This window comes from Colossoma macropomum, unplaced genomic scaffold (assembly GCF_904425465.1).
Source record: "Colossoma macropomum unplaced genomic scaffold, Colossoma_macropomum, whole genome shotgun sequence".
Taxonomy (NCBI): Eukaryota; Metazoa; Chordata; class Actinopteri; order Characiformes; family Serrasalmidae; genus Colossoma; species Colossoma macropomum.
The window spans coordinates 1,787,477-1,802,713 of NW_023494791.1; the positions used below are offsets into that span (position 1 = coordinate 1,787,477).

Sequence of the window (15,237 nt, forward strand, 5' to 3'; positions counted from 1 at the left end):
ATTTTTTTCCTGTGCACTCTTAAAAATAAAGATAGAAATAAAGATCTGTACATAAAAAATAAAGCTAAAAATAAAAATCTGCAGATAAAAAAATAAAAATATAAAATGTGGCCTGTTCAAAAGCATGTGTTAAGCATGTTTTCTGTATACGATATTTCAACTTATTTTATCTCAAAAATTCAGCAACAACATGAAATTTGACCAGGGGTGCCCAAACTTTTGCATACGACTGCGTATATTAGCAGATACGCCGTCAGTGCGACACAAATGGCCCCCAGTCATGGAATCACCCTCTTCAGATGCTAAAACAGAAGGACTTTTTTAACCTGTTCTGCTTTTTGCTCATTAGTTGAAGTTATTGGCTGGCGACAGAATGTGAATGTCAATAAAGGGTATTGATTACGGCCCCTTTAACCCTCACCGAGCACACAGACACACACAAACAGACCCACAGCACAGGGTTTGGTCAGTTGTTCACAATTAGCTGTTACTAAACAGAGCGGCGGCTCATGAGTGCCGTCCTGCGTACGGGAGCGCTGGAGCCGAGAGGCCAGCGGAGTCGACACCGGGCTGTCAGGTCGCAGCTGTGAGGCGCCGACTCAGCATGTTTACTGTTCTGTGCTAACAGAGACTCACACTGACCAAACAAGCCTTCACCCCTCAGTCTCAGACACGCTCTGCAGCTCCACTTACAGTGACCACACACTCATTCCTTAACGACAAACTCCTCCTTTTCATTTGATAACAGGCCCCAATAAACAGCATCTTAATTGTTATCTGATAGTTTGTTAATGACTTTTAATTATATAATAAAACTGCATCTACATTAATAACTGGAACCATTTGAATTATTGACCGTTTACTTCATCACATTTGAGTAATCAGTGATTATTTTGCACTGTAGAAAATCATTAATCACACTCACTTTAAAAAGATGGTTCTCCAAGGGTTCTTTAATAAGGAACATAGTTATATATAGAACCATGAAAACAAGTGATTAAAGGGTTCTTTGCTCTGTGAAAGAGTTCATATTGATGTGTTGTAGATGGTAATATAGGGCCATTTCCTTTACTAGAGAACTTATTGTGACAGTGTCAAGCTTATAACAATAGCAGAACCCTTTCTGGTGCTATGTAGAACCCTTTTCAAAAAGGTGCTGTATTGGACCATCTACAGCACATTCTTCATAAATCTATAGAACGCTTTAATCATGCAAGTAGTTCTTTAAATGGTTCATTGTTCTACATAGAAACATGTTCTTCTCGAAAGAACCCTTGAAGAACCATCTATTTAGGTGTGTAGCCTTGATAGCCACTATGAATAACTACACTCTTGAAAAAGACGGCTCTTCAAGGGTTCTTTAGTAAAGGCAGTGGTCCTATTTAGAACCATGAACACTCAAATAACTTCTTTCTGTGGTGAAGTTGTTCATCAGATTAATATAGAATGTGTTGTATATGGTTCTGTATAGAACCTTTTTGAAAAGGGTTCTATATAGCACCAAAAAGGGTTCTGGACTGTACACAAGCTTGACACTGTAACAACAGCAGAACCCTTTTCGGTGCTACCGGACCATTTCACCATGCAAAGAACCATTTAAGCATGCAAGTGTTTTTTTGAGTGTTCATGGCTCTAAGCGGAACCTTTGTCTTTACTAAAGAACCCTTGAAGAACCATCTTATGTAAGGGTATGCTTAGTAATCGTCTGTACTGTTTAAACGATTAAGTAGTTATTTGCTATCTTTATTTGTGATGCATGAACTTTTACGTAATGTTTAGTCATTATTATGTGGTTATTATATATTATTTAAACAGTAATTATCATGAATTGGACCTGTTATAAAGCTGGAACTTTGTACTAATAGAGATATATCTTTATATGTCCTTACAGTGCTTTAATTATTTGTACATTACCAAAATTGTAGCACTTATTTACCCAATCAGCCTGATGGTAACAGGCCCAAAAAAAGTAAGCCACTCATTTAAATCTTCCGCCAGAGGAGTTACAGTAAGATGTGCTCGTCATTGTTGGCAACAGAGAATCATTTAGTTAATTTCAGGGTGTAGAACTTGAGCTTTCCTATCACTGCATAAAAGATGTCCGTGGCTTCCTTTGTTGTTTAATGCACCGTGAGCTCATTCAGGCCTCATTTGTTTTTGTTTAATTAGAGTAACGGCAAAGTGCGACTGATGTCTGACTTAGGTTACGTTCACACAGCAGGTAAAAGTGGCCCAAATCTGATTTTCTCACCAAATCTGATTTTTTTGTTTGGCTGTTGACATTATCTTTGTATGCGACATCAGTCTGAACAGATCAGCTCCTAAACTGACCCTCATGTGTAAAAGATCAGAGCGTCACGCTGCTTCACGGCTCATCCAGAGGTCAACAATCATGACCGCCAACGAACGCCAGTCGCTCCCGGAGGATCAGCTTCATCTTCACCAGCATCACAGGAGCCATCATGAAGCTTCACTGACTGACAGCTGGGCTCATCACCCAGAATGTGTTGGAGCTGTAAAAAGGGCGCGGTCACTTCTTTGGTTCGCGTCCTCGGATTCTTTAAACTCTGCTTTCAGACTTTTAACTGTTCTTTGACGCTGCAGCCTCGTTCTCCTGCGGCCGCGTTCGGACATTTCTTTAGAAACCTCTTCAAACACGGAGGGTTTTGATGAGTCTCTTCTAATTTTTTGTACAGAAACATCAGCCTAAATGTTTATGAGTCTCAGCAGCGCGAAATGATGACGAATGTCGAGTTGGATTGACGCAAAAGTCGCATAAATTCCAATCTGGCTGTTCAGACTGATCAGATTTCAGTACCACATATGAAAGCGTCTCAAATCAGAATTGAAAATGTCAGATTCAGTGTGTTTATCTGTTCACACTAACACACAGACACACATCTGTGTCACATGTGAAGAAAAAGATCAGATTTGGGCCACTTTTACCTACTTTTTCCTACCTGTGTGAACAAAGCCTTCCTATTAATTCCTATCAATGGTTTGTTTGTTCTAAAGCTAAACAAAAATTGAAAAAAAAATTGGAGAAGTACAGTAACGTCAGATAATAGATGCCTGTTTTGGCTCACATCTTACTGAGTGATGGGGGAGAGGGAGGACCACCTTTCACACCCAGAGAGAGAGGAGAGACGCAGATGGTTGTGGCATCACCAGAGATTGACTCTCCTGGTGTTGGGGGCGAAGTTAAGACGGTTGAGCCACTCAGGAGCCTCGAAATAGCATATTAATGGAAAATAGGAGACAAAAAATGGGCGTCACACTGTGAAATGCAAGTGGACATATAACACTGTTAATATGATGTATGATGACGTGGTCACATTACAGAACCTCCTCACATAAATTACACTGAATTAGTTTCATCCGGGGAGGTGCTGTAATCTGAACGATTACCGACGAGATCCATGATTTTAATCCACTGTGAACCTACACTGTTTGTAGTTCACTGCAAAAAAATGTTTTTATTGTCTTAAAATGTTAAAATTGTCAATTAAATTGAAAATTTTAATTGACAAAATTGTTAAATCTAGTCAGTATGTCTAATATTCCTCATTTTAAGATTGTTGTAAGCTTATAATTGGATTATTTAACTTATTTCTAGACATTTTTTACTTGTTTAAAGTAATTTTATTAAGTAAAATTATTTCACCATATTGGCAGATCATTTTGCTAATTTTAAGAAAAATGCTGAAAACTAGAAAAATTATCTGCCAATATAGTAAGATAATTTTACTTCATTAAATTGCTTTAAACAGGTAAAAAAAAACATCTAATAATAAGTTTTATAAAATTATAATGTTCATACAACCATCTCAGCTGTGTCTGATCCACTCAGACCAGCACAACACTCACTAACACACCACCACCACGTCAGTGTTACTACAGTGCTGAGAATGACCCACCACCCAAATAGTACCTGCTCTGTGAGGGTCCATGGGGGTCCTGACCACTGAAGAACAGGGTAAAAGGGGGCTAACAAAGTATCAGAGAAACAGATGGACTACAGTCTGTAACTGTAGAACTACAAAGTGCACCTATATAGTAAGTGGAGCTGATAAAATGGACAATGAGCGTAGAAACAAGGAGGTGGTCAGAATGTTATGCCTGATCGGTGTATAAACCTCCAAATGGACACCAGTAAATATGAACATCAGTCATCTCTCTGTGCATCACCCACACTGCCTTACCCAGTCAGGGCTGCCTGGCGCAGGTGGCATGGGCTCATTTGCATGGCTTGGTTCGTGGTGTGGCTAACAGCGTGATAAGCTCTGGTCCTTTTGCTTATCTTTCCCAACATGTTTCCATCCACTTGTAAGAGCGAAGCTCTTCAAAACAAAACCTTTCAATGTAAATGTAGGCTAATCCCTGTAACATCTACCAGAGATCCATCTGATGAGCTGCACTGAAGCATTGCTATAGCACAGCGTACTCAACTACAGCATACAGTACATACAAGTCTGAGACCACCTTTAACTTCCAGGCAAAAGTCCTTCATTTTTCAGGAGATATTCATGAGGAGATTAGAAATAAGATAATCCACTTACATAAAGAAGGAAAAAGTCAAAGAGAAAATAAAACAGGAGTTTCCAAAACTGGGGTTAAAAAAACGATCAAAAGCTACAGAGAAAATGGGGCTCCTAACAACCACCTGGAAGACCTGGTAGACAGCTGTGGAAATAATGCCTATATTTTTTGCATTTTTTTAGGCATTTATCATGAGTTTAATTTGTAAATAAAGTAAAAAAAAACTATTAAAAAATGCTGCCCCACATTTTTTAATGTCAGTATTGAAACACAGTTTTGATCTATAGGCAGAGCCTTATTTTACCACTCCCCTACATTTTAGAGCAGGAATTGAGGCTGCATCCCTGACCCTCGTGTCCACATGGTGAACAGTTATAATAAATACTTGAGTAATAAGTATATCGCTGTTGTCGGAACAAAACCCTGTATCTCCATATTTGATGTTTTTCAGTTTTTGACATAGTTTAAGTTTCATGATGAATGGACCAAAAGAAACGGCCTAAAAATTACTTGGAAAAAAGTCTGGTTCCATTGACTTACATTAAAAGTAAAGTGTGTTTTTTCCTTCTCCTGTAAAGTTTCCATTTTGGAGATACGAGGTTTTGTTCTGACAACAGCGATATAGGCTAAAATACATTCTGATGAAAAAAATTTTGTCCACACATTTATCTATAACACAATGCACTGCTTTTCAAATGGAGAAAAAAAATGTTTAGGGTCAAATTTGAGGATAATCACAATTAATTACAATTAACTAAACAAATAATGCAATTGATCACGACCAACTCCATAGAATAATGCGGTTAGTTGTAGATAACTGTGCACAGAATGTGATTAATTGTGAACAGTAACACAAAATAATGTGATTAATCATATTATTTTTGAGTAGTTAATCACGATTAATCACATTATTTTGTGTTTTATAACAAAGTCATGTGATTAATCCTGATTACCTACACCAGCGAGTGTGATTAATTGTGATTAAGTATTTTAATCATTTGACGGCTCTAATTACAATGTTTAAAATCTTTGAATTCGAATGAGATGGTTAAAGCAGATAAAGCCAGAAAACATGTGGTCAGTAACACAGGCAGCCCAAAACCATCTGCAGACTTACAAGCATTATCACACATAAGTGGCGTGACTAAAACTTCAGTGTGTGTATATATATATATATATATATATATATATATATATACACATATAAGAATGTATGTATATATTAGGTGTGTATACTTTCACAGCTTCGTGTGTGGTTTGTTGTGGTTTTTTCACTCATGCGGTGTGTGATACACAAGTGTTGTGTATTGCGTGTTATGGACTGTGTGTGGTGGTCCGTGGGGGTCTTTGTGGGGCTCAGGCAGCCGTTGTAACAGAAGGGTGTGAGTTTTTTCTTTTTTTTCCTCTCAGCAGGCTCCTGACCTCACAAAGCCTGCGCTATTGTACACTGACCACTCTCATTACACTCGTCAATATTAGAGACACCCTCCGCCCCCACCCCCGACTCACCGCATGGGAAAGAGAGTCACACGCACGCACACATTTTCCGACCTCACCACATTCAAGAATAGCCGTTCCACAGAAACGCGATTTTTGTATTTAACAAGCTCTGTGCAGATACTTGTTCATTACTGTCGTGTCGAAAGCTCCACCTTCTGTAGACACTCACTGCCCTTTACATTGTGTGACCGTTTAATGGTGAATGGAACGGCACAAGTGTCCCAAAAAGAATCTCAGTGTGTAATATTACATTAAAGGTGCTGTTTGGAGATGCTGGGCTTTTTAAATAACAGTTCGACAGGATATGTAAACAGTGTTCACTCCTCACTCCATATGGGCCTTATAAATAAACTAAGCTGCAACAACAGCCTGTTTGCTTTGCTTTTGTGACGACCCAAAATGCATTTACATTGCATATATAGGTGCCCCTGGTCAAATGCATTGTTTTAGATAGATAGATAGATAGATAGATAGATAGATAGACGGATGGATGGACGGATGGACAGATAGATAGATAGATGGATAGATGGATGAATGGATAGATAGATAGATAGATAGATAGACGGATGGATGGACGGATGGACAGATAGATAGATAGATGGATGAATGGATAGATAGATAGATAGATAGATAGATAGATAGATAGATAGATAGATAGGTGGAAAAGTGGGTAGACGGATAGACGGATGGATGGATGGATGGATGGATAGATAGATAGATAGATAGACGGATAGACGGATGGATGGATAGATAGATAGATGGATGGATGGATGATAAATAGATAGATAGATAGATAGATAGATAGATAGATAGATAGATAGACGGATAGATGGATGGATGGATGGATGGATGGATAAATAGATAGATAGATAGATAGATAGATAGATAGATGGATAGGTGGATAAGTGGATAGACGGATAGACGGATGGATGGATGGATGGATGGATGGATAGATAGATAGATAGATAGATAGAAAGATGGATGGATGGATAGATAGATAGATAGAAAGATGGATGGATGATGGATGGATGGATGGATGGATAGATAGACAGAGATAGATAGATAGATAGATGGATAGATGGATGCTTTATTGATCCCGACGGAAATGTAGCACGCTCTTATTTTATGAGTGTAAATAAGTGAACACGTTCTCTACAGAGAACACACTTCTGCACATTTTAACCCCATCACCCCTGTGTAACTTTAACATGACTGGCTAAACTGCTGTAGAATGAATATGTGGATACAGAAGTATGCAAAAGTTTGAGCACCCCCCATCAAATCGTATGTGTTGTTGATTTTCTAAGTGAAAATAATTGAACCCATTCTCTACTGAGACACACTTAAATATGACATTTCTTCTGCAAATTTTAGTGCACAATTTCTGTTTATTTGCGGAGTTTAACATAACGGAAAAAATAAAACATGCAATAAAACGTGCACACAGGCCATGTTTCCCCCCTAATATTTTAAATTCAGTAAATAAACAGTAATCATGCATTAAAATGTGCAGCAAAAAATGTCATATTAAAGTGTGTCTCTGTAGAGAATGTGTTCACTTATTTTCACTTAGAAAATCAACAGTACATATTATTTGATGGGGGGTGCTCAAATTTTTGCATACTTCAGTATCCACCTATTCAGCATACATATGATTTGACGGGGGGTGCTCAAATTTTTGCATACTTCAGTATCTACCTATTCTAGCCTACAGCAGTTTAGCTAGTCATATTGAAGTTGCATAGGGGTCAACCTGTCGTATAAGACTGAGCTACTGGAAATCTAGACTCATACAGTTTAAGATTAAGAGACCCTTATTAGTCCCACAATGGGGAAATTTCACCTCTACATTTTAACCCATCCGTCAGTGAAACACCACATACACACTAGGGGGCAGTGAGCACACTTGCCCGAAGCAGTGGGCAGCCCTATCCACGGCGCCCGGGGAGCAGTTGGGGGTTAGGTGTCTTGCTCAAGGGCACTTCAGTCACATAGTGTCAGCTCAGGGGATCAAACCGGCGACCTTCCGGTCACAAGGCTGGGTCCCTACCCTCCAGCCCACGACTGACCCCAACCTGGACGGTTAACAGACATAAGATCATTCAACACAGACTAGAACCTTATATCAGAAGAGAACTGCCAGATGTGCAAGCAGGATTCAGGAAAGGCAGAGAAACAAGAGATGAACACTGGATTATTAAGAAAGCCAACACTTTCCAAAAAAAGACAGTTCTTTAAGGGTTCTATAGTAAAGACAGTGGTTCTATACAGAACCATGAACACTCAAAGAACTATTTTCATGCTTAAATATTTCTTTGCATGGTGAAATGGCTCTTCAGACTGATGGAGAATGTGTTGTATATGGTTCTATACATCACCATAAAGGGGTCCACTATTGTTATGAAGTCAAGCTCGTACCAATAGAAGAACCCTTTTTAGTTTTATACAGTGGGGGCCTGAGGGGGCTGCAGCACTCCCTGATTTCAGGACTGCAACTGTTATAAAATAATAGTAATAATAAAATGTTCTGAACCTCATAATAGTGTGTAGTAGAGACCCATGTGAGCTTGTTTAGGAGTGGTATTTATATTTTTGTCTTTTCAAAACCTGCAGAGGCTGCTTTGTTTAAGTGAGTGGCTTATTTTCATTACAGTGAGTCGAAAACTGTCCGCTTTGCAGGCGCGACACTCAAACACACAGGTTGAGGTTCAAAATGAGAAACTCTGTGCAGACTTACAGGCCTATTCTGAGTCCCAAAGCAGCCTTATGTTGTTTTTAACTTAAAAATAATCATCTATCGTTATAATGACTTTTTTATGAACCATTATATCCCCCGTTTCAGTTCAATCTCACTGCTCTACATATCAACAATCTGATTGGTCGGCGCTCATCTTATTTGCATAAAGTTCGTCCAGAGAGACATGATTTGCATCAGCGATTTGATGTGTCAGTTATATTTATACATTGTTATCTTTTACATCAGAAACGATAGCTAATGTTGGCTGTCTGGCCAACTAACTTGATTATTTTCGTGACGTGTTTACATTTCAGCTGTGTGTGTGTGGGGTCGGTTGCTAGGCAACAGACATGACAGCCGATCGTCGACTCTAATAGAGTAGGTTAAGAGTTCCTAACTGGAAATAAGATGCTGTAAGATAAGATTCCTAAATTAAGATCAGATTTGCTTCTGTAATAAGAATTAGTGAAAAATCTTATCGTGACCTGCCAGATCTTAACTTAAGTTACGGCCCCATTTGCCTTAAAATTTTAAGTTCATTGAAGTTCTCATAATAAGTTAACAGAGCAATAATCTGTGTTCCACATTCTGTTAACTTATTTCAATAATCTCTAAATTTTAAGACAGTCCGCAGCCAGTTGCACCAGCTGAATGTAAGTTTGGTTGTAAGTTGGGGTGTAAAGTCCATCCTAAACTTCACGTTGTGAGTAGTTAGTTTAAAACTAGCGAAACCCAGAATTTTGGTTGCACCACAGACGCTTACGGTACATCTTAACTAGTAGAGCGCAAAGTGATTGTAGATCAAAACACAGTCGCACAGAATCACGTTTTCACTCTGCAGCCAATCAGTAAGGCCACCCGACATAAACAGGAAACACTGAGTGAAAGGGCTCAAATTTCTCTCTTTTCCAGCCACATTTACTTTGCTTAATGTGTGTCGGTCGGCTATAATTCAGAAAGAGAGTGTTTTACAGTAAAGTGGTGTTTTCGAAGCGTCCGTCTCTTGTATGTGTGTTTATTCTGTTCTGCAGCTGGAATCTTTCCCATATACAAACTAGGCTCTCATCACTATTTGAATCTGCTGAATGACAGGAAGGTGATGTTAGCTATGTTAGTTTTATTTTAAAAATAATCTGTGTTGTGTATTGTATGATAATAAGGTCAGCGTCACACAAAGCATGAGCACTGATGGAGCTGCTCTTACTGCTCTGCACACGGTTGACTTGTGCACTTAAACAGAGTCACCCACCAGGTTTTGGAACGACCCTATAGAAAAATATCTCCATTTCGAACACAAAGTAGGACTCAAGGTTCTGTTCCTGTCTGTGTTGTGTTGCAAATCTGCGGCAGGAGGTCTGTGATCTTTTCTGTCTATGATCGACGAAAATGGGTATGATCTGTCCTGCAGAACTGGTTGCCGACATTTTTAATAATAATAATAATAATAATGATAATAAGTTCAATGTATATAGCGCATTTCTCAAACCCAAGGACGCTTTACAAAAAGATCAGAAAATAACAAAATACATAATCAACAATAAATAAAACAACACAGTACACACACACACACACACACACACACACACACACACACACCTCTACATTTCCAATAGCTAGCGATGGGGAGACTACAATGACCACAGTATAGAATCACTTATCTAGCACAAAAATAGTCTTTAGCCGTGGGAAAAGTCACTTGAGGACTATGGTGCGTCACACAGGCAGCCAGCCCAGGAAGCCTCGAAGGCCGAAAATGTCCTTCGCCATGAGGGGGGAGCATTTTATTGCAGCCGAACACCACCAGTTCAGGCAGCCTTATAGCTGCAGTGCAGTGACACCCAAGTGGCCGGCCCAGACAGCCAAGTAGCTGCGATGTAGCATCATTTAGGCAGCTGGCCTGAGAGGCCTTGTAGCCGCGGCGTAGCGCTGCTCATGCAGCCGAACACTGCCGGTCCAGGCAGCCCCACAGCTGCAGTGCAGCGTCATCCAAGCAGCCGGTCCTGCAGCCACGTATCTACGATGTCATGTTGATCACGTCCCCGGTTCGGCCAGCCTCGTAGCCATGATGCAGCATCACTTAAGCGGCCGGTCCAGGCCACATCATAGCTGTGATGTAGCGTCACCCAAAAAGCCAGTCCAAGGAGCCGCTGAGCCACCGGTGGAAAATCACTCTCGGCTGCTGTCTCGGTGGAATGATGGCAGATTCCTCAGCCAGCAGGGAAACATCAAAACATACTCACAAACAATACAAAACAAAACAAACGGGAAAGCGATGTAAAGCGGCAGCCATATTGCACCAGCGTACTTACAATGGAACAAACATGCGCACAGACACACATAAATGGGTCGTTTTCCCATTTTAACTGATTTTTTATGGCATTACTCCCACTATTGGGTTTACATTCAACCTGGGCTACGATTGAACTTACGGTCAGCTGGTGCAACTGGCTGCTGGTTACTAACTTTTTTAAGTTGAAACATTGAACCATTTTCTTACAGTGCAGTAACAAAAACAGCCTGTGTAATTCAGAGGAAGACAGAGAGGCTCGAAAATGGTCTTGCAAAGTGAACCTTTTTCTGTAGCCACTGAAAAATCGCCAGAATGGTCAGATATTTAGCAGAGCGTAAGATTTGAGCAGCGTGAAGTTTCATGTGAGCTTTATTGCCCTCTTTCCCTCACCAGGCCGCTCTTAATCTCTTTGTTTGTTTAAATCAGGTGCACCTACTCCACACAGAACTGGCTTCCTTTCATCCTCAGAGAGGAGGAGGAGAAGAAAGAATGAGAGAGAGAGAGAGAGAGAGAGAGAGAGAGAGAAGGAGAGTGGTCAAACACACCTTTTAAAAGGAAAGACGACTGAGTCAGCAGCATATTTCAGCTAATACTGAGCAGATAAGCGAGCAGGACAATGAGCAGTTTCACAGAGAGAGGCTGTAAGTGTCAAGATTGAAGAATGAGGCTTGGCTTCAGAAGGTTGTTTGGCTTTCATCTTAACTGCCGAGCGGTTGAGTAAAATCCGAGGTGGCGGAACGCTAAATGAGCTCTTTGTCGGCCGGCTGGTGGGAGAGCGTAGTAACCTCAGTGACTCATGCAGGTTTTGCAGTGAAACAAACAGAAGGAGGTGAATGATGTGTGTGATTATGAGTAATGCATAACAAATATAATGTAAATCCCCCTTTTTTTTCATCACTCATCAATTTAGCCTTCGTGAAAAGAACAAAGCGGCATTATTGGAGCACTTAAAGTGTAAAATTTTAACAACAACAGACGTGCAAGGTTCGTTTTTGATCCTCAAAGTAAGTCAGAATTGCTTCTAGTTCTTCATAAAGCAAGTGCACAGTGTTGGCTTTGCTTGTCTGAGTGTCCAGCTACACCATTCGTATATATCATCATATATAATGATTTTTCCTTACTCATTTGTTTCTCCTGCCAGGGTGGCAGGGTGTTGGTAGACGTTCTGCGTGCCTAATTCCACTTCTTGTGTGGGATTTATGCTTCTTGTGTGGGATCTGAGCTTCTTAGTCATCACTGTGTTGGGGTGTTGTCATCTCTCAAAGTTACTCTTTGTTGATGAAACCATCTGTTACAGCCAAGAATATCATAGCCATAACATTGTAGCTGACAGTTGATATCTATGTAAATAATTGCAGTTAGGACTGTCAGATGGGATCGGAAAAGAAATTTGAATTTTCCCCATGTTTGTTTGTCAAATTTGTTAATATATTCCATTTTTTTTTGCAAAGAAAATGAGTAAGAAGATAAATAACTGTAGTGAACGGCAGATTTCCAAGTGAGTGTTATGTCTTCTATTCTAAACCACCAAACCAGCTGTGTTTAAACCAGCAAGATAGTCATCAAAAAGGTACATAGATCTATTCTGATTTATCTCGAAGAGGCACTTTTCCATAAAATCCACACAACATTGGGTGATTTTTAGCTTACTGCTCTACAAAGGGTTCACATTGGGAGCGCTAGCTTGTCAGCTGAAGCAGATTTCTTACTTTGACAACGTATCTCTGCCTGTTGTCATTATTCAGAATGACTGAGCTGCTAAAAACCTATTGGATGTTTGCAGACGTAGCACCTGCATTCTCAGATTACACAGCCATTATAACACACACATAATGCCCCCCCCCCAAAAAAAAAAACAAAGATTTGGTAACTTTACACTGGTAACAATACGGTCCTTTTCTTCTTTGGCCTGGAGAGCATGATGTCCATTATTTACATAAACAATCTGAAAGGTTGATTATGTAAATAATTTCCACTGAGCATCAGTCTATTTCAGATGAGCTCAAGCCCAGAGAAGTCAGCGGTGTTTCTGGGCGTTGTTGATATGTGACTTCCTCTGTGCAGAGTTCAGCATTAACCTGCATTTGTGGACGCAGTGATGGATGGTGTTTATTGACAACGATTTTTTTTTAAGTATCCCTGAGCCCATGTGGTGATATTCATCAGGGAAACCTGCTGTTTTTTTCAATCAAGTGCTGTCAAAGGGGTCAGAGGTCACAGGCATTTATTGTGTTTTTTGGCCTTTTCCTTTATCCACACAGTTTTCTTTGTATTCTCTGAATCTTTTGATGATATTATGCACTGTAGAGGGTGAAATACCTAAAATCTTTGCTGTTCCTTGTAGAGGAACATATTTTTAAACTGTGGGATTTTTTGCTTATGCATTTTCTTGGTCATGTGGTCTCGACCCATCCTCCCTCATAAAGGACTCGGCCTTTCCTGGATGCTCTGTTTATAACCAAGCATTGTTGCATCATCTGTTTAAGATTTTTTTTAGATTTCAATGTGTTCCTAGTCTTACATTGCAGGTTGATCAGATAAAACTTTAAATATCTTGTCTTTATACTGTTTTTGTTCAAATACAGGTCAAAGTAGATTTACAAGTCACAGCTTTCTGTTTTTATTTGCATTTTACCGACTGTCACAATTTTTTTGGAACTGGATTTTTAATTTAGGCCAAAATAAATCATTAATGAATAAGTCATAAATGAATCTTTTATATGTGGTCACCAATGGCATGTCTTTCTCTTCTCTTGGTAGTCGTCATTTGTGGTGTTTTTTCAATGGATTTGATGAATTTTCAAATCTGTAGCTATTGGTTGAAGGAAAAACCTCTTTGTTATCAATTACTGAGTTAATGTTTGACTAACTACAGTCACAAGGCACATTATACTGTAACCCAGTCTGTAGATACTGCAGTGTAGGTACTTTAAATGTGCACTTAGGACAGTTTGTAAGTTATTTTAATATGTAGTGTAACTGTTTTTTACATTGTTAGTTCATGTCGCTGGTCATATTAAACATTACTCCTCATAATAAATCATTTTAAAGGCAAAATTATTGTTTTTCCTGTAATCTTTGATTAAGGTGTAATGACTTTTTGCCTTTAACGCGTTTTCTGATTTTTAATTAGAAAAAATGCGGCAAAGTATGAACCAGTAATACCATATTTCATTCATAAATATGATACGGTACTGAAAGAGAGTGAGTTATAATTCACATTCACATTGATATTTTAATGTATTTATAAGTAATTAAACATATTTTTAATCATTTTGCGTTAAAAGCAGTTATTCCTTTCAGTACAATCAATTACATGCTTCTGATCAACAAACAAAAGCTGTGCTCTTCTTGGCCACTAGATGGCAAAGTGGTAGGCAGAGGGCTGAGAGTTGGGACAGTCCATGTTGTGCTTACTGGCAGCAGGCTGTGATTTTCTGGAGAAGGAGAAGTAGGCTGCGTGTTTTGATTGACCAGTTAAGCGGTTTTCTCAGTTCCAGTGTTTACAGACACGTGCTTTGCTCGAGTAACTGTTGTCCTCTGTTCTCTCTCCAGCTGTTGGAGCTGTGCAGGTCAGTTAAAGACGATGCGCTGAAAGTGGTGGCGGATTTCAACATACCTCCCTGCTGTATCCAGGCGCCCATCGCTGGGGTGGCCAACCCCAGAGCAGAGTGGGGCTTCTACCCGCAGCCACAGAGCCCCACCACCCAGCCCCACACCCAGCAGAGGGCCACGTCCAAGCTTTGAGCCACCGGACAACCAGGGAGCTCACCAGCGTACTGCCAGCACTGAGACCCAGATATCGCTGTTGTCAGAACAAAACCTCGTATCTCCAAAACGGTAACTTTACAGGAGAAGGAAAGGAACTACTTTACTTTTAATGTAAGTCAATGGAACCAGACGGGCGGCACGGTGGCGCAGTGGGTAGCGCTGTCGCCTCACAGCAAGAAGGGCCTGGGTTCAATTCCCGGCCGGGTGACCAGGGTCATTTCTGTGTGGAGTTTGCCTGTTCTCCCCGTGTCTGCGTGGGTTTCCTCCGGGTACTCCGGTTTCCTCCCACAGTCCAAAAACATGCAGTCAGGCTGATTGGACATGCTAAATAGCCCCTGGGTGTGAGTGTGTGTGTGTGAATGTGTATGTCTGTCTGCCCTGCGATGGACTGGCGACCTGT

At 40.1% G+C, this 15,237-nt stretch overlaps 1 protein-coding gene across 1 annotated transcript in view; it reads left to right on the forward strand.

Annotated features, from left to right (window-relative positions):
• Positions 1 to 14,975, forward strand: part of acoxl (acyl-CoA oxidase-like) — a 123,052-nt gene extending 108,077 nt beyond the window's left edge. Inside the window, exon 19 of the mRNA XM_036573630.1 lies at positions 14,622 to 14,975. Within this exon, the coding sequence (XP_036429523.1) occupies positions 14,622 to 14,813 (192 nt within the window). The 3' untranslated portion in view covers positions 14,814 to 14,975. The remainder of the gene's footprint in view (positions 1 to 14,621) is intronic.
• The last annotated feature ends 262 nt before the right edge of the window (positions 14,976 to 15,237 follow it).